Raw genomic sequence first — 17,031 nt, forward strand, 5'->3', positions numbered from 1 at the left:
ATTGGTCCAAAATCCCGCTCAAAATAACTGTATGTTAAACATTAATTATTCTCTGACTGTTATTGTGTCATCATCATTTCAATAAAATATAAAGAATAGATAATAATAAATGTGAAAATAATGTCAAATTAAAACTACTAAAATTTATTTTCAAGGCTGAAATTAGTGATTAGTAAAAGTGAATAGAATACAGTGTAGTGTTATGTGTGCTAGTAAGTCTTGGCCTGATGTGACTTCACTTTCAGTTCACTTGTTTTAGATGTTGTGGTTTTGTGTTCCAGCCTTCAGATGAAGACAGTCTCAGCTTGAATGTGCCCATGACCAACATCACAGAGGAGGAGGGCTTGAGCAAAGACGACTCCAGTGAACACATCAGCGCCCTGACAGGTGCTGCTCACACACGCAAACACACCCTCACATGTGTGGGCAGGATATTAAAGGCCTGTAAAGAAAAACATCCTCTTACTGGGCTGACACAACATTGCTGTGAGACTTTAGGCAGCCTGCATGAGACCCAGGTTAAGCCCAGGGGAGGGTCCCGGATAGGAAGTGTGGATACTGGCTAGGAAGTCAGTGTCAGCACATAAGGAGAATTAAGGGAGGAGGAGATGAAAACTGAGAACATTGCAGGAAGAAAGGAAAAGTGTGTGTGTGCTGTACTTTAGAGTGTGTGTGACTGCTAAGCTGATGGGAGGGTCATTTACTCTTTAAGCTTTCAATAAGATTTACTTGACATGTCCACTTTGTGTGTACATGTGTGCTGTTCATTCTAGAAGAGCACTACAGAATTTGAACTTGTTCAGATTTCTGTTTGTTTTCAGTTAGAGGAATGTTCCAGTGTTCAAATTAAGTTTTATTGACAGCAATTATGACAATGTCAGTTTTTTTTTTTTTTTTAGTTTTTTAATACAAAAAAAAAAAATACATTACAGAAAGTAATTTACATTGGTCGGTAATTTTAAGTTATGGATGGTGAATTCGGCACTATGATTCCTTTGTTAAGATTTACATTTAGTGTCTGTAAAAATCTCTTTATCATAGTCAATATAATAATTTAGCCATGTTTATGTGTGTCTTGTAGTAGACAGAAGTCCGTCGGAATCTCTTAAGGAACGTCTGGGTTATCGAGACTCTGCACTCAGCTCTCCGTTCGTCAACTATATCAAAGTAAGCATGTTCAAGATTGTTCTTTTCTCATGCTCTGTCAGAAATGTATTCAAATCTATAGCTTAATTGATTGGCACCAGCACAGGCACCAAGCGCCTCCCATTGTCCACATCAGTATTCAAAGTCCCCATGACTTTTCCAGTTGTTTGTTACTTCATTGATAAGATTAATAGTAAGAATTTATAAAATATTCTAGAGCTTGGCATAACTAGAAATATATGTATTCATAAAAAGTATAAAAAATACCCATGCAGTTTTAATAATAATTTTGACTTTTCCAGGTCTAGAAATCGCACAAAACTAGGCTTATGTATCGTCATATTTACAGGTTTTTCCAGACTGTGGAAATCCTGGTTCTTCAAAGAGTAGTAGTTGTTGATATGTTGAATTAAAAATAGAAATATCTTAATTTGTAGTTGTTTTAGCTTATTTTAATACTTGTTTTACCTTATTTTAAATCATTTTAAGTCATCTTAAGGCCCCATTAGAAGTTTGCTGAGGCCCCTGGTTGAGAACTACTGCTCGTTTTTTTCCCGTTCTGAAAGATCCATGAGAAATTGTCCTACTTTACAGAATATTATGGGCTGATGTGGTTTAAAACCGGTTTGATCTGTTTTTTTGTACGGCTTTTTTTTATGTTGGCTGTTTCTCTAAATAGTTAAATTGTTCCAGTTTGAGCCCAAGCTGGAGTATATTGAACGTCTTTTTCTTCAATACAATATTGATCTTTTGGTCCTCTCTTTCCTGTCTTTATCTGCCCTATTTCCCTTCATTCTATTCTTTTCTTGTCATATTTTTCATCTGCCTCTCTTGGCATACTGTTCTCTGTTCCAGTAACTGTTAGTTTATCTGATAATGCCTCATTACATCATAGGATTGGCACAGACAGTGTTTATTTGTGCATTAGCAGTTCCCTTGTGAAGCAATCCACATCTAGAGGGACATTGTGCGTATGAAGGGGTGTGTATATTCCCATCTGTGTCTGCGTCACCCTCTCAAACAGCCATTGGTGGATCTGATTGAATTTAAATTCAAGCAAATCAGGCCTTTAGTTTGCAGTCACATGACTGAGTTTGCAGCTGGAGTTGATGTGTGTGTGTGTTTTTGAAGGGTCGAGGTGCTGACTTTGATGAGCCCCTCAGGATAGAGGAAGACACCAACTGGGCTTCAGAACAAACGTATGTTTGTATCCGTATATATTTATTGCATTCCATTTGGTCACTAGTTAAAACATATATACCATGTTACTATATGCCACGTTACTGGGTCCAACAGGTCAAAGGTCAATATGATCAATCAGCTAAAGGAAGCTGTGGAGATGCTGCAGGACCCTAACAGGTAGGTTAGTAGGTGATTGCTGGGATGTTACTCATTCTCTTTAATTTTTGTCCTCATGTTACAAGTCATCATTTTGTGATATTCAAATGAGTTCTGTATTTAATCAATATTGGAAAGTCACTGTTAATATCAGATGCATTTCTTTGAGTTAGATAATCAGCATTGGTAATAAACCATAACTGCCAAACCATGAACTGCCACAACATGCATGGTGGTCTCAATAGGCTAGAGATAAAAACAAATTTGAACCAATGTCATTGCAAAATGTAAACTACAGCATGAAGATATTTTAAACATTAACATCATGATTTTCTGTAAAGCTGCTTTGAAATAATTGTATTGTGAAAAGCACTATACAAATAAAATTGACTTGACTTTTTTGTTTATATAAAGGGTTAATATGAACTCGGCTGATCTTTCTGGTATTAAGCTTTACCCTGTGGAAATGGTTACAGTAGATGAGTCACTCAAGTAAGTGACTTTACCATCACAGCTTAAATATTTCACAGTAAATACCAAATAGTCGTTGTAGTAGTAGCACATACTAATGTGCATTTTGAAGTTTTCACCAACACACCATTCTTGTTTTTGTCTTCCTGCAGTGGCCAAGAGAGTGATGAGAGTCAGGCCACACCTAAGGTAAAACACCAGTACATATGCGTCTAAGTTACATAATTGATAGACACGTTTCATTTACAGGACCTTGCTGGTTCCTCTGAGCATCCTGTTCAGTTCCTCTTTATAGTGGCTCTCTAGACTGTTTCTCTAGAGTTCCTCTGAGATCAGTGGGCTATTGTTGAAGGTCGACCCGTTTCTCTGTTTCCCAAGAGGATTGTCTTTCATACACCTTTTATGTTTATGTGACGTCATTTTACAAGGTTTATAATATCGAAAGTTGCTAGTTTTTCATTCATTCAAGAGCAGCTGCAAAAAGCCATTTCCTTCATCTTAATTGAACTAAATTAAAGAAAATGAAGTTCTACACTCACAGTAGCCTCTCTGATTATAAAGAGCTATGTGGTTTGAAGTACTAACACTACCCTTCAAAGGTTTGGGATTGGTACGATTTTTTATTTGATCACAAATCCATTTATTTGGAAACTTTGATACATTTTTTTTAATTCTTTGATAAATAGAAAGTTCAAAAGAACAACATTTATCTGAAATAGATGTATTTTGTAGCAGTATAAATGTCTTTACTTTCACTTTTGATCAATTTAATGCATCCTTGCTGAATAATATTAATTTCTTTCCAAAAAATAAAAAAATTAAATTGTGCTGACCCCAAACTTTTGAACAGTAGTATATGTTGTGCTGTCGGTGTGCAGTGGTCTGTCATCGTAGTTTTTTGTGTTGTTGTTTGTGTGCGTAGTTTCCTGTGTTGTGATCTGATTATTTGGATGATAAGTGTTGACTATTATTAAAGATAAATCTGTAATTAACTGTTGCCATGGTGTGAAAAAGTTTTTGTTAGCCTGGTAGCTTGTATGTTTTGGTTACAGGCAGTTAGGGCTGTTTTTCCAGAGTGATATGTGCTGTTGTTGGTAAGCTGTAGTGTGATGGTCTTAAGAGCAGTGATTGTCATTGAAGGCGGCTCCCGGAGAATGCTGGGAGTTCCAGAGGAAGAGAAAGTACATTCTAGAACGAGCCCGGCTCGAGGCCCAGCTCGCATGCCAACAGTATGCTCTGCACATGGCACAACAGGTAATCTGACAGTCCTGCCATCCAGCCTGTAGATGCACCCTGTTTGACTGGTGAACACTTGAGCAACTTGTACAAGTCAAGTGGGGACATTGTAATAACAAATGCAGCTGCTCTCTGAGAAATGATTCATCATTCGGTGCAAATGTGTTTGTCATTCGTATGCAGTGCACTTTGTACCAAATTATCCAAACAAGTGGTTCCGATGTAGCTGCCACATATGCGCTTTTTGTTTGTGCTGTGGTGACATCATTCTTGTTGTAGTTGTGCTATTGTAAACGTGCAGCTCATTCTCAGCAGACCCGCGCAGAATCTGTGTGCACAGAACTCCTAATAAAGCACCACAGAATTGGAATGACTGTTATTCATAAGTTCTATTTGTCTCCTGCTGCCCCTGCATGTTCATTCATTAAAATGTGACCCTGGACCACAAAACCAGTTATAAGGGTCAATTTTTTGAAAAAGCTTTCCATTGATGTATAGTTTGTTAAGATAGGACAATGTTTGGCCGAGATACAACTATTTGAAAATCTGGAATCTGAGGGTGCAAAAAAATCAAAATATTGAGAAAATCGCCTTTAAAGTTGTCCAAATGAAGTCCCTAGCAATGCATATCCACTCACAAAAATACATTTTTGATATATTTATGGTAGGAAATTTACAAAATATCTTCATGAAACATGATCTTTACTTAATATCCTAATGATTTTTGGCATAAAAGAAAAATCGATAATTTTGACTAATACAATTGTTAGCTATTGCTACAAATATACCCGTGAGACTTATGACTGGTTTTGTGGTCCAGGGTCACAAATCAATGTGAATTCTCATTCTTGCAACAATTTTTACTTTTGTAATTTGACACATTTCTGAGTGAAAAATTATATTCAGAAAAATGTTGGGCCGGACTTGATTTTATCCATCTGGAAGTGACTGGATCATGAAAAGTGGGTGCTTCCATACCAGAATGTGGGATGGCAGATTGCTAAAACAGTGCTAAAATAGTTTTTTGCCTGTTGGTCAGTATTATAGTTTATAGTTAAAGAGAGCGTTCACCCAAAAATATCATTTTCTCACTCTCACTCTTGTCGTTTCTTTCTTCTGTGGGACATAAAAGAAGATATTTTGAGAAATGTCTTTGGTTACCAACATTCCTAGCATCCTCTTTTCTGTTCTACAGAAGAAAGTAAATCATACAGGTTTGTAATGACATAAGAGGGAGGAAATGATGACAGAATGTTAATTTTTTTTTTTTGGTGAACAATCCCTTTTATGTTACAATGACAAATATAAAATTACTGCACTGATGATTTGTTCACAATAACACTAGAATTTGATTGTGCTGTCATCTGCTGCAAAGAGTGAAGTACTCCAAGCTTTGTTTAGCAGATTGTATCATGTTTAAATACATAATTTTTCAGAGCCCCCCTCAACATATTGTTCCATGTCCTCAGAAATTCCAATTATAGACTGAATAAATAAGTAAATGTACTCATGGGGATTGAGAATCATGCAATTATCTTTCTAATCTAATAAAAGAGGAAAAACAAACAGTTAGAGACCGAGAAAGACAGTCATATTGAATCGAGTCAGAGAACAGTGATGCATTGTTTCACTATGTCTAAAGAGCTTGTGTGTTGCATCTTACATCATCTCAAGAATCCCACAGCCTGTTTTTTTTTTTTTTCCCTCACTCTTAGGGTGATGTGATTGGCCAGGAAAGATCAGGTGATAGTTGTGAGAGCCAAGTTACCAAGGTAAATCATTTTGCTGACTCACAGTTTAATGTTGCCATGTCTTTGCTCTGATCATAAGGTGCACTTTACACTTATAAAAAAATGAATTTTACTTGGTTCAGTGCATTTGTGCTGAGTGTTTTTCTGTCATATACCAGAATGAAGACAAAACCCCAGTTTCCAGCCCCACACTGAGCTCACCTCCCTTTGGTCTGAAGCCCAGATCAGGTGAGAATGGTGTTGTTTTACTAACACATGGTGTCAATGTGCTGGTCAGCATGGGAGGCATTGCACTTTAGAGGATGGTGCACATTTTGGGCTCTCTCTTTATTATCGGCACATTTTAGTAGTAAGAGGGCGGAAGTGTTTGTGTATAAAGATCCTTTTGCCTGTGGCCAACACCTGTTATCCTGTCAAGCTCATAACAGTCGTGCAGTGTTACAGTCAGGCTTTTTATCCATACTGCTGTTTATTATTACACTCTTGGCTTTGGGGGCTAAACTGCATCTGGTTTAGAAAACAGTACATGGCAACTAAAAATGTCCTGTATTTTCTTTTATTTACAAAGAGATGTTATATATTTCCCATATAAAATCCCATTAATGTATACGGTTAAATAAATACAGAAAACAACTTGCTTTACCTCATCTGGATGCAGTTTAATTGATGTAGCTGTTTGTTTAGCTGTCTAGAGGCTTCTTGTTGCTTCCCCCTCTAACATCTAAGCTAGCATTTGCATCATTATCTGTGACCTGTTATTTATGTCTAACATTAACAGCATTATCATGCCCTGAATCTGACAGTTAACATAAATAATGGTCATTTGTACCAGGTGCATTAACAGCATGCCAACAAACTGGTACTGAAATACTGCTAACACTGACTTCTTTTGTTTTTATTTATTTTTTATTTTTTTGTGCTGTGCTGTGCTGTATTTACATGTCACTTTGCTCTGCATATCTTCCTGTTTCCTTCTGTTCCCTTTTATTTACCTGTTTCCCTGAACTGCTACTTGCCTGCGTGTCTGCTCTTATTACACAAACTACTGTTGCTTGGCACCCTTCCATTTTCTGACTGATACCTGAAACCCCTGCCTGTGTTCTATGGTTTTCAAATGAAAATCCCTTGTTTGGCTCCTCCTCCTACTGGTACTGCCCTTTATGTTGATACCTACAACTAGCTTCACCCTCTGTGCTATGCTCGACTCCGCCCTGTCCCCTCCCACTTACACAGGCCCTGCCCACCGATAGAGACACGCCCCCTAGCCCAGCTGAAGGAGACATGCCAAGCAGTGGTAGGTCTGCTCAATGTATCGTCCTGTGCAGTCACATGCGTTGCATCTCTTTGTGTTTTCTTGTCAAAGATGACATTTCAGGTATTTTTATTGTTCTTTATAATATTTTATTATTTATATATTTTTTATTATTGTTGTTTATGTTTTTCTACTTCTTTTTTTTGTTGTTGTTTGTCACTATCAGAGATATTTGAATAATCCTTTAACCCTAAATGTGAAATTAGTATGAAACTCGTTCTGCACTGTTTGCACTACAGGGTCTTAAACCACCCAAAACACACCCTAGCCACTGCCTAGCCATGTCCTAGTACACCCATCACTCTAGCTACCACATAGCAATGCCTAATGACATCCAGAACACCCTAGCAACTGCCTTGCAACACTCGACTGCATTGCAACGCTCTGGCAACCACCCACAGTACCCTAGCTTGATGGCAGCAGATTTTGCTTGGGCAAGCATTATTCTCATTACTCTGCTAGTTATCCCCACACAATGTAAAAATACAGCTTGTCCAACTTTTTGTCTCTTTTATTGCTTGAGTATCAATTTTTAGAAATGACACACTTGGTTTTCAGAGATGGCTGAATACTTAAGCCCACTGACCAATATTTCGCTTTCAACAGGTGTTTGGTTGACTGAGAGAATTTGGCATGTTTTTGAAGAAATGAATTAAATAATTATTTCCTGACAAGATTCACTATCACCAGCTTCCAATTAAAGGATTAGTTCACCCAAAAATGAAAATTCCTGTCATTATTTACTCATGTTGTGCCAACCCCGTATGTCTTTCTTCTGTGGAAGACAAATTAAGATATTTTAAAGAATATTGATAACCAAACCATGGTGGTGACAATTGGCCTCCTTTGTATTGACAAAAATTACTAAGACATTTCTCAAAATATCTTTTTTTTTTTTGTTCCACAGATGAAATAAAGTTGTACCGGTTTGGAATAACATGAATGTCAGTAAATGAGAATTTTCATTTTTGAGTGAACTATCCCTTTAAGCTTAATAAAAATGTTTCTGAGGTTTGTGGTGTAGCGTTAAAGTGTCTTTTAAAACACTGGAGTGAGAGAGGGGATGTGGTTGAGCTGAAATTTGGGGTGGCCCAGTGGCTTTAAATGGAGATGCATGTATTTATAGAGCTGCTATTTTGAAGCATTAGATAATGGCCCCAGAGGGAAAATCAGACCTCCATTTAAGTGGAAATGCTTTCAGAGGATGAAAAACTGCCAAGAGACATGTGTACTTGCTCATCGTCTTACGAGAGAGAAAGAGGAAGAGGTAGTGATGGAAAGAAAGAACATTTTACTAATTAAAAGCTTCATACTAATGGGTACTATTGGATTTATATTATGAGGAGACTCAGATGCAATCTGCTACCTTATTATATAATCTAAACAAACTTTAGTGGAAAACTGTGAACACTGAACTGAGAGTATTACACTCTTTTTGGTAGTTAAAATCATATTAGGCAAACATGCACAGTCCACAAGAGGAATAATTGTAGAGAACTTGTAGAATTTGTAACTTCCTGTTAGATGTCAGAAGTTTTCCTGTGTGTTGTTTCTTTCTTTGACCTGTAAGTTTGTTGGGTAAAGCTTTAGTTTAAGGTCCAATTCTCATTATTAACTAGTTGCTTATTAGCATGCATATTAATAGGATATTGGCTGTTTATTAGTACTTATAAAGCACATATAATGCCTTATTCTGCATGACCATATTCTACATCCCTTAATCCTACCCAAATCCTACCCAATTCCTAAACTACTTCATTCAACTATTAATAAGCAGTAATTAGGAGTTTATTTGGGGCAAAATTCATAGTTAACAGTTATTTAATAGTGTGACCGTTTAGGGATAACATTCTGAAATACTCAGTGTCTCTAGCACACGATGTAACAGTAAAAGCGAGAATGAATCTTATTAATACTGGGTTTGATTGATATGCGTGCTGCTCTTAGAGAGATGGTGAGATAGAAACTAAAAAAAAAAAATGTGAGAGAAAGACACTTTTCTTTAAAGCTAAAGTTTTTAATTTGTGCCACTAGCTTAAAAAAAATGTTTTCAAACAGCTTTCTCCAAACACAGCCCAGTTTGCTATTGGTGAATAAACAGAAAGCACCGCCCCCAAACTCACGCCATTGGTTGAGTAAGTGTTTCTATGTTAGGCTGGCAGAAAAATGAAGAAAGTATTTGAACATAATAAATACACACTTTTAAGTAAGTAAATAGGCTGTAAAACACAGACTCGCCTCTGAAGTTTGAGAAGTGACTTTTAAGTCGTCTTTTTTCTCCCTGAAGCAAACACACATACGTTTAGCCATCTACATGGGGAAATTCTGTAGACTTCTATTGTTTTTATATACTGCTAGTTATCCTTTCTGGATTTTTAGAATAAAAAAGAACTTCATTTACTTTTGTACCATTTTTTTTTTTTTTGACCAAAGGAGATTTTGTCAGATTAGCTCACTTTTGATTACAAATTTGTCCCAAAATGTTTAAGTAGGTACACACACACACACACACACACACGCACACTTTTTTTTCTAATGCTGCTCAGAGAAGTCAAGCATGTGCTTGCTGTATTACGTCAATGTCCGAGCACAGAAACATGGCTCCAGGGCTTTAAACTGTGAGACAACAAAAAGAGGGAGGAATGTTCTGGAATAACATCCTTTTAGTTTTCCCTACATACTGTCCTCTTCCTTTCATTTCTTCACAGGATGAGTAGTTATGCAACTACAGAAGCACACTCAGATGTGTGGAATGAATCGTTTTGCTCTCGTCTGTCTCTGTCTTCCTCTCTCTCATGTCCAGTGCTCCCCCTTGTGGGGAAATAGTGTATAACAATGGCTGTGAGCTGTCAAATATGGACAGGATGTTCATTGTGATAAAAATTGACAATAAAAGCCTTTTGTCTATTAAAAAGCAGCATAATGGCAAAAATAATAACATTTAATAACAGTTTTAGCCTCTTTGTGTCAAAATCACCATATGTAACCTTAAGTTTAGAGTTTTGGGATATCATGATAATTGTGACTTTAAATGAAATGGAATAAATGAGAGTGTGTCTTTATGCATGTGAGAGTAAGACAGGAAATATAATGTGCTTTGTGCAGACTGATGACGGTTCAGTTGTGTGACAGTGTTTTTCAGGACCCACAAGACTTTGGAGTCAGTGGATCCTCAGTTCACCATGAGAAGAAAGATGGAGCAGCTCAGAGAGGAGCTGGAGCTCATAGAGCAACTACGAGAGGTACGAAGCACTCACACAGAAGCTAAGTATATAAACTAACTGTATTAGTTAGTTGGTTAGTTAGCTTGACTGATTATATAGTTGTAAAATGACCCCACAAGATTTAAATGAAAAAGTTTTATTTCTTACCAAATCATGTTGATTTTGCCAGAGTATTGAGAGCAGACTGAAAGTAGTTCTCCCTGAAGATCTTGGCTCGTCTCTCATGGATGGGGTCGTGCTTTGTCACCTTGTCAATCACATTCAGCCGCGTTCAGTGGCCAGTATCCATGTACCATCCCCTGCAGTGGTGAGTCATCTCTGAATTATCCACACATTCACACAAACACTATACACTACCATTCAAATGTTTGGGGTCAGTAAGAATTTTAGTTTGTATTTATTTATTCAATTTTTTCTAATTCTCTTTTTCTCACCAAGGCTACATTTATTTGATAAAAATACAGTAAAAACAGTAATGTTGTGAAATACTATTACAATTTAAAACAACTGTTTTCTGATGGCAAAGCTGAGTTACTCCAGGCTTTAGTGTCGCATGATCCTTCAGAAATCATTCTAATATGCTGATTTGGTGCTCAAGAAATATTTCTTATTACTATCGATGTTGAAAACAGTTGTGCTGCTTTCACTTTGATACTTTTTTTTTCAGGATACTTTGATGAATATAAAGCTCAAAAGAACAGCATGTATATGAAATGGAAATCTTTAGTAACTTTTAAATGTCTTTACTCTCAATTTTGTATAATGTATCCTTCTTTTAAAAAAATCTTACTGACCCCAAATGTTTGAACAGTAGTGTATGTGTTTACTGAAGTTAGTTAACCTGTGTTTTTTCTCTCTTTTTTATATCTGTATATGGACACATTAAACCTTCAGCCCAAGCTTAGCATGGCTAAATGTCGCAGAAACGTTGAAAACTTTTTGGACGCCTGCAGGAAAATGGGAGTCCCTCAGGTGAATAAGTAATTTTTTTGTGAATGCCAAATGAACTAGATCTGTATTTCAAGGGCCACTGTTTGTATGGGTTTTGCTATACTAGTCTCTCATGCACTGTCCTAAATTAAAAGCATTTATTTACTGGTATTGGTGGTGTAAATGATGTCTTCTCAGATGCAGTATAAGAAGGGGGAGACAGACCACTTGTAGAAAAATGAATGTAAAAAAACCACAATGATCAACATGATGGCTGTAGGAAGTCAATCACAGATCAAATATATTTTTAGTGTTACTGAACGAAAGAAGCATAATTTATTATACTATTTTTGTCTGATTCTATTGCTTATTTGAAACGTATTTTATTACTGACAAACAGTTTCTGTTTCAGTCTTTTCCTATTGAAGTAAATAGGATCTCTTCTTGTGTTTATATTGCCTACATAGAAAATAGTTGCAGGTATTACTGCCAACTGAGACTCTGATTCTATACATTTTACAGATTATAACTAGTCTGTCAATGAAGTGGACTGTTAATGGGGATTTCCACTGAATTTCCCCTCTTATCTAAACCTGGGAAACCTGCCCGATTAGCTCAAAGAAGTTTTTGTGAAAATGAACCTGTACACACAGGGCTTCTTGAAAACCGGTTCTGGTTAAATACATGTTTTCACTTGATGAAATAACTGATTTTGATAATCAGTAACCCCTAATATGATTGGTTGAAGCAGCTGAGATTGCCTTGAACTGGTCTATGATCAGTCATGCCCTTGAAAACATTTTGGAGCCTTGTGTTTAGCAGCTTCAAGAACACACTGGACCTTCTGTAGTCAATAGATTTTGAGGAAAACTGATCATAGAACAGTATTCACAGGCACTTTCTCACAACCTCATACTAGAGCTGCATCATGCCCTTGTATTAAGATGTTATCATCATGGCTTTAGGCTTCATCCATTTCCAGAGCTTCATTCCATCCTGTTAATGGCTCTGACCTGCTCTCTGATAAATGATCATGTTTCTTCGAGCTGTGAGCTCAAATTCCAGAATTCCAGTTTACTGATAAACAGACAATGGACCATGACACATGAGTGGAATGAATTTCTGTGTAAATCGTCCATAAAACCATTATTTCATTTTTCCAGTGTGACAATTTGTGTAATACATTGTCTTAACCAGATAAAGCTAGAAGCAATTACAGCTATCTCTTCTATGAAAATCTTTGTGTTTGTCCAAACTAGCCACAATGAGCACAACGACCATGTTCCCTTGAAACATGGACAAAATGTTTGTTGTTGTCAAGTGAGGGTCAGTGGTCAGTTTTGGGTCCACTTTTTACATTCTTGCTCAAACTGTGCAAAAGTTTCTATTGGTTGTGCCATCCTACCCACCAAAAAATGGTTATTCTATCATATCAACGACCTTTCTTGTAGAAACCCAGATGTTGTCTTAATGTTTTTATGGGTTGAGCTTGGTCCAAGCCATTCATAACAGGCTGTTCTGATTAGTGTGCCGTACAGGAACCTTGTAGTTGTCATAGCTTGTGTCTGTAGTAGCAGTATACTACTACAAGTCTGCATGGCAGCTAGCTTTGTCATTATGTGTCTTTTGTGTTTGCTATCCTGTTACGTGTAGCTGATGCTGTTTAATAGTCTAGTTTATTCTGTTAATGTGTTCAGGGATAATGTGGCAAGCCTTGTTTGTTTGGTAACTTCTGGTCCTAGTAAAGTTTATATATCATTGCTTTGATTATTAACTTGTCTTGGGGTGTAGTACAGTCTTTGAGTTACGCAATAGTCTAGCTTGACCTGCTCTGCTCTTTACTGGCTTTTACAGCTCTCTTGCTTTGTACAGTTTTTAATGCTGTAGCTTGATTTGTGCCTGGCATACGATCACTACTGCATATGCTCTGCTACCCACCATGCTAACAGCATCTGCCCAGCACACCTCACACCAGCCACAGCTGCCCTTTGAAAGAGAGACAATGACTGATAATGTTCAACCTCTCTCTTGGAAAACTCTCTATTTCAGAAGGCAGTAAGAGGGTCATTCTCAGGAAATGGTGCCAATTGTGCTTGAAAATTTGAGGATTTTTTTCTTGCAAGGTTAAAAAGATGATTTAGAAATTATTATCCCCTCATATTTCTCATTTATATTAAGATTAGATAACCATATTCAGAGAAATATTCTTTTTTTTTTTTTTTTTTAATGGTCACAGAAAGTTTGTAATTTATACGCTTTCAAACATATTATATACACTATCATTCAAAAGTTTGGGTTCAGTATGTTTGTTTTTTTTAATAAGAAATTAATACTAATTCAGAAAGGAAACATTAAACTGATTGAAAATGACAGTAAAGTCATTTATATTTACATACATTACATTTAAGCAGCACAACAGTTTTCAACATTGATAATAATAATAAAAAAAATTATTGAACACCAAATCGCCATATTAGAATGATTTCTGAAGAAAAACATATGTATTTGCACCACACCACATTATTTAATCAATGTTCTTGTCCTTTGTGCCAAGAATTCTTTTTTAAAAATGTATCACCGTTTTTGTTTCTATAAACCAGCTGAACTGTTGAGAGAGATGATGCCAATATGTGTGAGCAAATTGAAATACTGTAATATACACTTACCTTTGTTTGAACCATGTGGTCAACAAAGACACAAATATTGTGTCATTTCTTTAAATAGTTCAGAAACATGAAATTATTTTATAAAGAAGGAAATGTCACAGTTTAAAAGATTGAACAGAATACTATATAAACCATGTAATGGAGATGAATGAGAAGATTTAAACTGACTGAGGTTTTCATGAAAAAATGTTTTTTTAAATAATGTATAAACTTTTTATTAAAATATATATATATATATATATATATATATATTTCAAACTCTCTTAGCACTACACAATGTATCAAACAATGTGGCTTAGTTGAGTAAGTTACTGGAACACAAATTTATGGCACCATTTTCTGAGAATGATCCAGAATTCTTACCATTTGTTGAGCTCAAAGCATTTTACCTTTGACCTTTATCACTGTCTAATCACCTTCCTTATCTTTCTCTGGTGCCGAACGGATGATCTCTCCTTTTCTTATTTCCTTTCTTATTTGGTTTCATTTTCCCTTTGTTCCTCCCTTCATCTATACTTCATTTTTACTCTATTCTCTTCTCTTCTTCCTCTTCCTGGTTCTCTTTGCCATCCCCTCTATGTTTTGAATCTCTCTCAGTCCTCTCTCTGTTCGGCTTATGACGTTCTGCAGTGTAACCTGCGTCCGCTCTGGGCCGTGGTCGCGGCCTTGCTCATGGTGGAGAGCACAGGAACAAGGCAGAAGGAAGGAAAGGTGGAGAGTGGCAGGGAGAGAGAGACAGAGGTCAAGAAGCTTATCCCCGAGTCCACTCAGACTCCACCTCCTTCCTGGCAAATATGGGATCTGATTGGCTCAAGTCTGCTTCACGTTTTCTGTCTGGTGATGCTGTTTGTGGCCTACAGCTGGAGCGAATTTAAATAACATACATGCACTAAAAACACAAATAACACATTATATCATTTATTGGTCCTGGAAAGCACATTGAACAGTTTCTGATGGCCACACTTAAGAAAGTCTGTCTTAAAATAGACACTGCCTGTTTTTTGAAGGAGCAAATTTTAATTTAATAAAAATGGTAACACTTTACAATAAGGATCCATTAGTTAACATTAGTTAATGTATTAACTAAAAATGAGCAATACATTTGTTACAGTATTTATTAATCTTTGTTAATGTTCATTAATTCAAATCCAACTGTTCATTGTTTGTTCATATATGTTCACAGTGCATTAACTAATGTTAACAAACACAACTCTTGATTTTAATAATGTATTAGTAAATGTTGAAATTAACATTAACTAAGATTAATACATGCTGTAGAAGTATTGTTCATTCTTAATCTAAGTTAATTAAAGTAGTTAACTAATGTTAATTAATGAACCTTATTGTAAAGTATTACCGTAAAAACAAACTATTTGTGATGGATAGTTTCACACGTTTAACCAACGCTTACATCTTAACTTTGCTATGGTGAAACCAAACATAACTCAATACATTTTTGTAAGAACAACATGTGCTCTTTAAAATAGTAACTTGATGTTTTCATGTTTGAGGAAGTATTATTTATTAGTTGGTGAATATAATATTTATTAGTCTTTGCAAAATGCTAAAGAAACCATCTTTAAACAGACGTTTCACAAACATGTACGTGGGAGGTGCACTGAGCACTTTAATAAGGAATGAAAAATGGCCACGTTCTCACTCACTTTCACCTCTCTCTGAATCCCGTTGCAGAAAGTGGAATTTCAGCAGTCATAACGCCGATATTTTGTTGGTCCTCTTGAAAAATGCACATATAAACAATATAAGTGGTATAGTTACTAGCATCTGCATGACAAAACTAAAATAATAGAAATGGATATAGAGGTCTTGCCTCATGCCAATCATGCCGGTGACCAGCAATGTATCAACAGGAATCAAGTGCACATTTGGTCTACTTCAAAAAATAAAAAACAATTTACAGATGATAATATGAGAACACTTGAGTAAGTGAAGGCCCAGATGTCATTAAAGCAAAACGATAACTTTGCTTTGCACAGAAGTCTTGTACGGTGAGGTTAAATCTATGATTAAAAATATTAATCATTAGCATAAGGGCTAATTAATCTGATGGATGTAAAAAGCAGCAACTTTTGGTTAACAGTGTTTTTAAAGAGCAGCAGTCAAGGACTGATCTTTTCAAGTTGATATGTTATTGAAAATGATTAAATATCCTGCACAGTCATAAATGATTACAGTGTTATTTTATCCAAAACTCCATTAATTGCTTTTTCTTTGTTCTCCTTACGAGAGATCAGAATAGGACTAATGAATCGTTTCTTTAATTTCCTGTTTATTAGAAAAACAAAATGGCATACAGTGTGAAGCAAATCTGTTTTTTAATTAATGTAATAAGCATCATTCCACAGAGATGTGACTAATCCAAACCAAACAATGAGGAATAATGGGGTCTTCATGAAGATTTTCTTCATGTATTCTATCAGTGATCTGTAATAAAAGGGCTGAGGCAGGTTTTTAAATTATGAAATATCAGATTAACACAATTTGTAAGAGTTCAGTAATTGAGTAATCAGTGTAGTGGTTGTATGTAATTAACTGCTGTGAAGGTCTGATTCTTGATTCTAATTGGTCTCTTCTAATTGGATCCTCTGATTCTATTTTAGGTTCTGATCTTTAACTCACATAATAGAATGACCTTGTTCATCTCATCACAGATAAAAGAAACCATTAAAAGGAGTTAGTGAATGAGCAGACAGTGATGTCACAGAGGCCTCTTGACATAATTTCCTCAAAATACAAAATACTTTGAACCTTATCTGTGCGATCACATCAGTTATAATTGGTTCTGCTTTCATCATCCAGTTTGCTAAAAATAAAATGCAATATTGACTCATCAGGACCTTTTGTTTGGTATAATTTCCCAGTTATTTCCTTATTTCTCAAAAAGCTACCAAATGCAGAAAGTGTTTGTATTACTTAAAAGGCTTAAATGAGACTGC

At 36.0% G+C, this 17,031-nt stretch overlaps 1 protein-coding gene across 7 annotated transcripts in view; it reads left to right on the plus strand.

Annotated features, from left to right (window-relative positions):
• lrch1 (leucine-rich repeats and calponin homology (CH) domain containing 1) overlaps positions 1–17,031 on the plus strand; it is a 47,592-nt gene that overhangs the window by 26,074 nt on the left and 4,487 nt on the right. Inside the window, exons 8-21 of one of the 7 annotated variants that reach the window (XM_051906409.1) lie at positions 282–387; positions 1,082–1,167; positions 2,278–2,345; positions 2,443–2,505; positions 2,899–2,976; positions 3,108–3,144; positions 4,096–4,209; positions 5,907–5,963; positions 6,101–6,170; positions 7,123–7,236; positions 10,387–10,496; positions 10,648–10,785; positions 11,373–11,450; positions 14,672–17,031. The exon at positions 14,672–17,031 is cut by the window's right edge and continues 182 nt beyond it. In XM_051906409.1, the coding sequence (XP_051762369.1) occupies positions 282–387; positions 1,082–1,167; positions 2,278–2,345; positions 2,443–2,505; positions 2,899–2,976; positions 3,108–3,144; positions 4,096–4,209; positions 5,907–5,963; positions 6,101–6,170; positions 7,123–7,236; positions 10,387–10,496; positions 10,648–10,785; positions 11,373–11,450; positions 14,672–14,953 (1,401 nt within the window). In that variant the 3' untranslated portion in view covers positions 14,954–17,031. The remainder of the gene's footprint in view (positions 1–281; positions 388–1,081; positions 1,168–2,277; positions 2,346–2,442; positions 2,506–2,898; positions 2,977–3,107; positions 3,145–4,095; positions 4,210–5,906; positions 5,964–6,100; positions 6,171–7,122; positions 7,237–10,386; positions 10,497–10,647; positions 10,786–11,372; positions 11,451–14,671) is intronic. The other 6 variants (XM_051906413.1, XM_051906414.1, XM_051906412.1 and 3 more) reach the window with 6 other exon arrangements.

Source organism: Ctenopharyngodon idella, chromosome 9 (genome assembly GCF_019924925.1).
Source record: "Ctenopharyngodon idella isolate HZGC_01 chromosome 9, HZGC01, whole genome shotgun sequence".
Taxonomy (NCBI): Eukaryota; Metazoa; Chordata; class Actinopteri; order Cypriniformes; family Xenocyprididae; genus Ctenopharyngodon; species Ctenopharyngodon idella.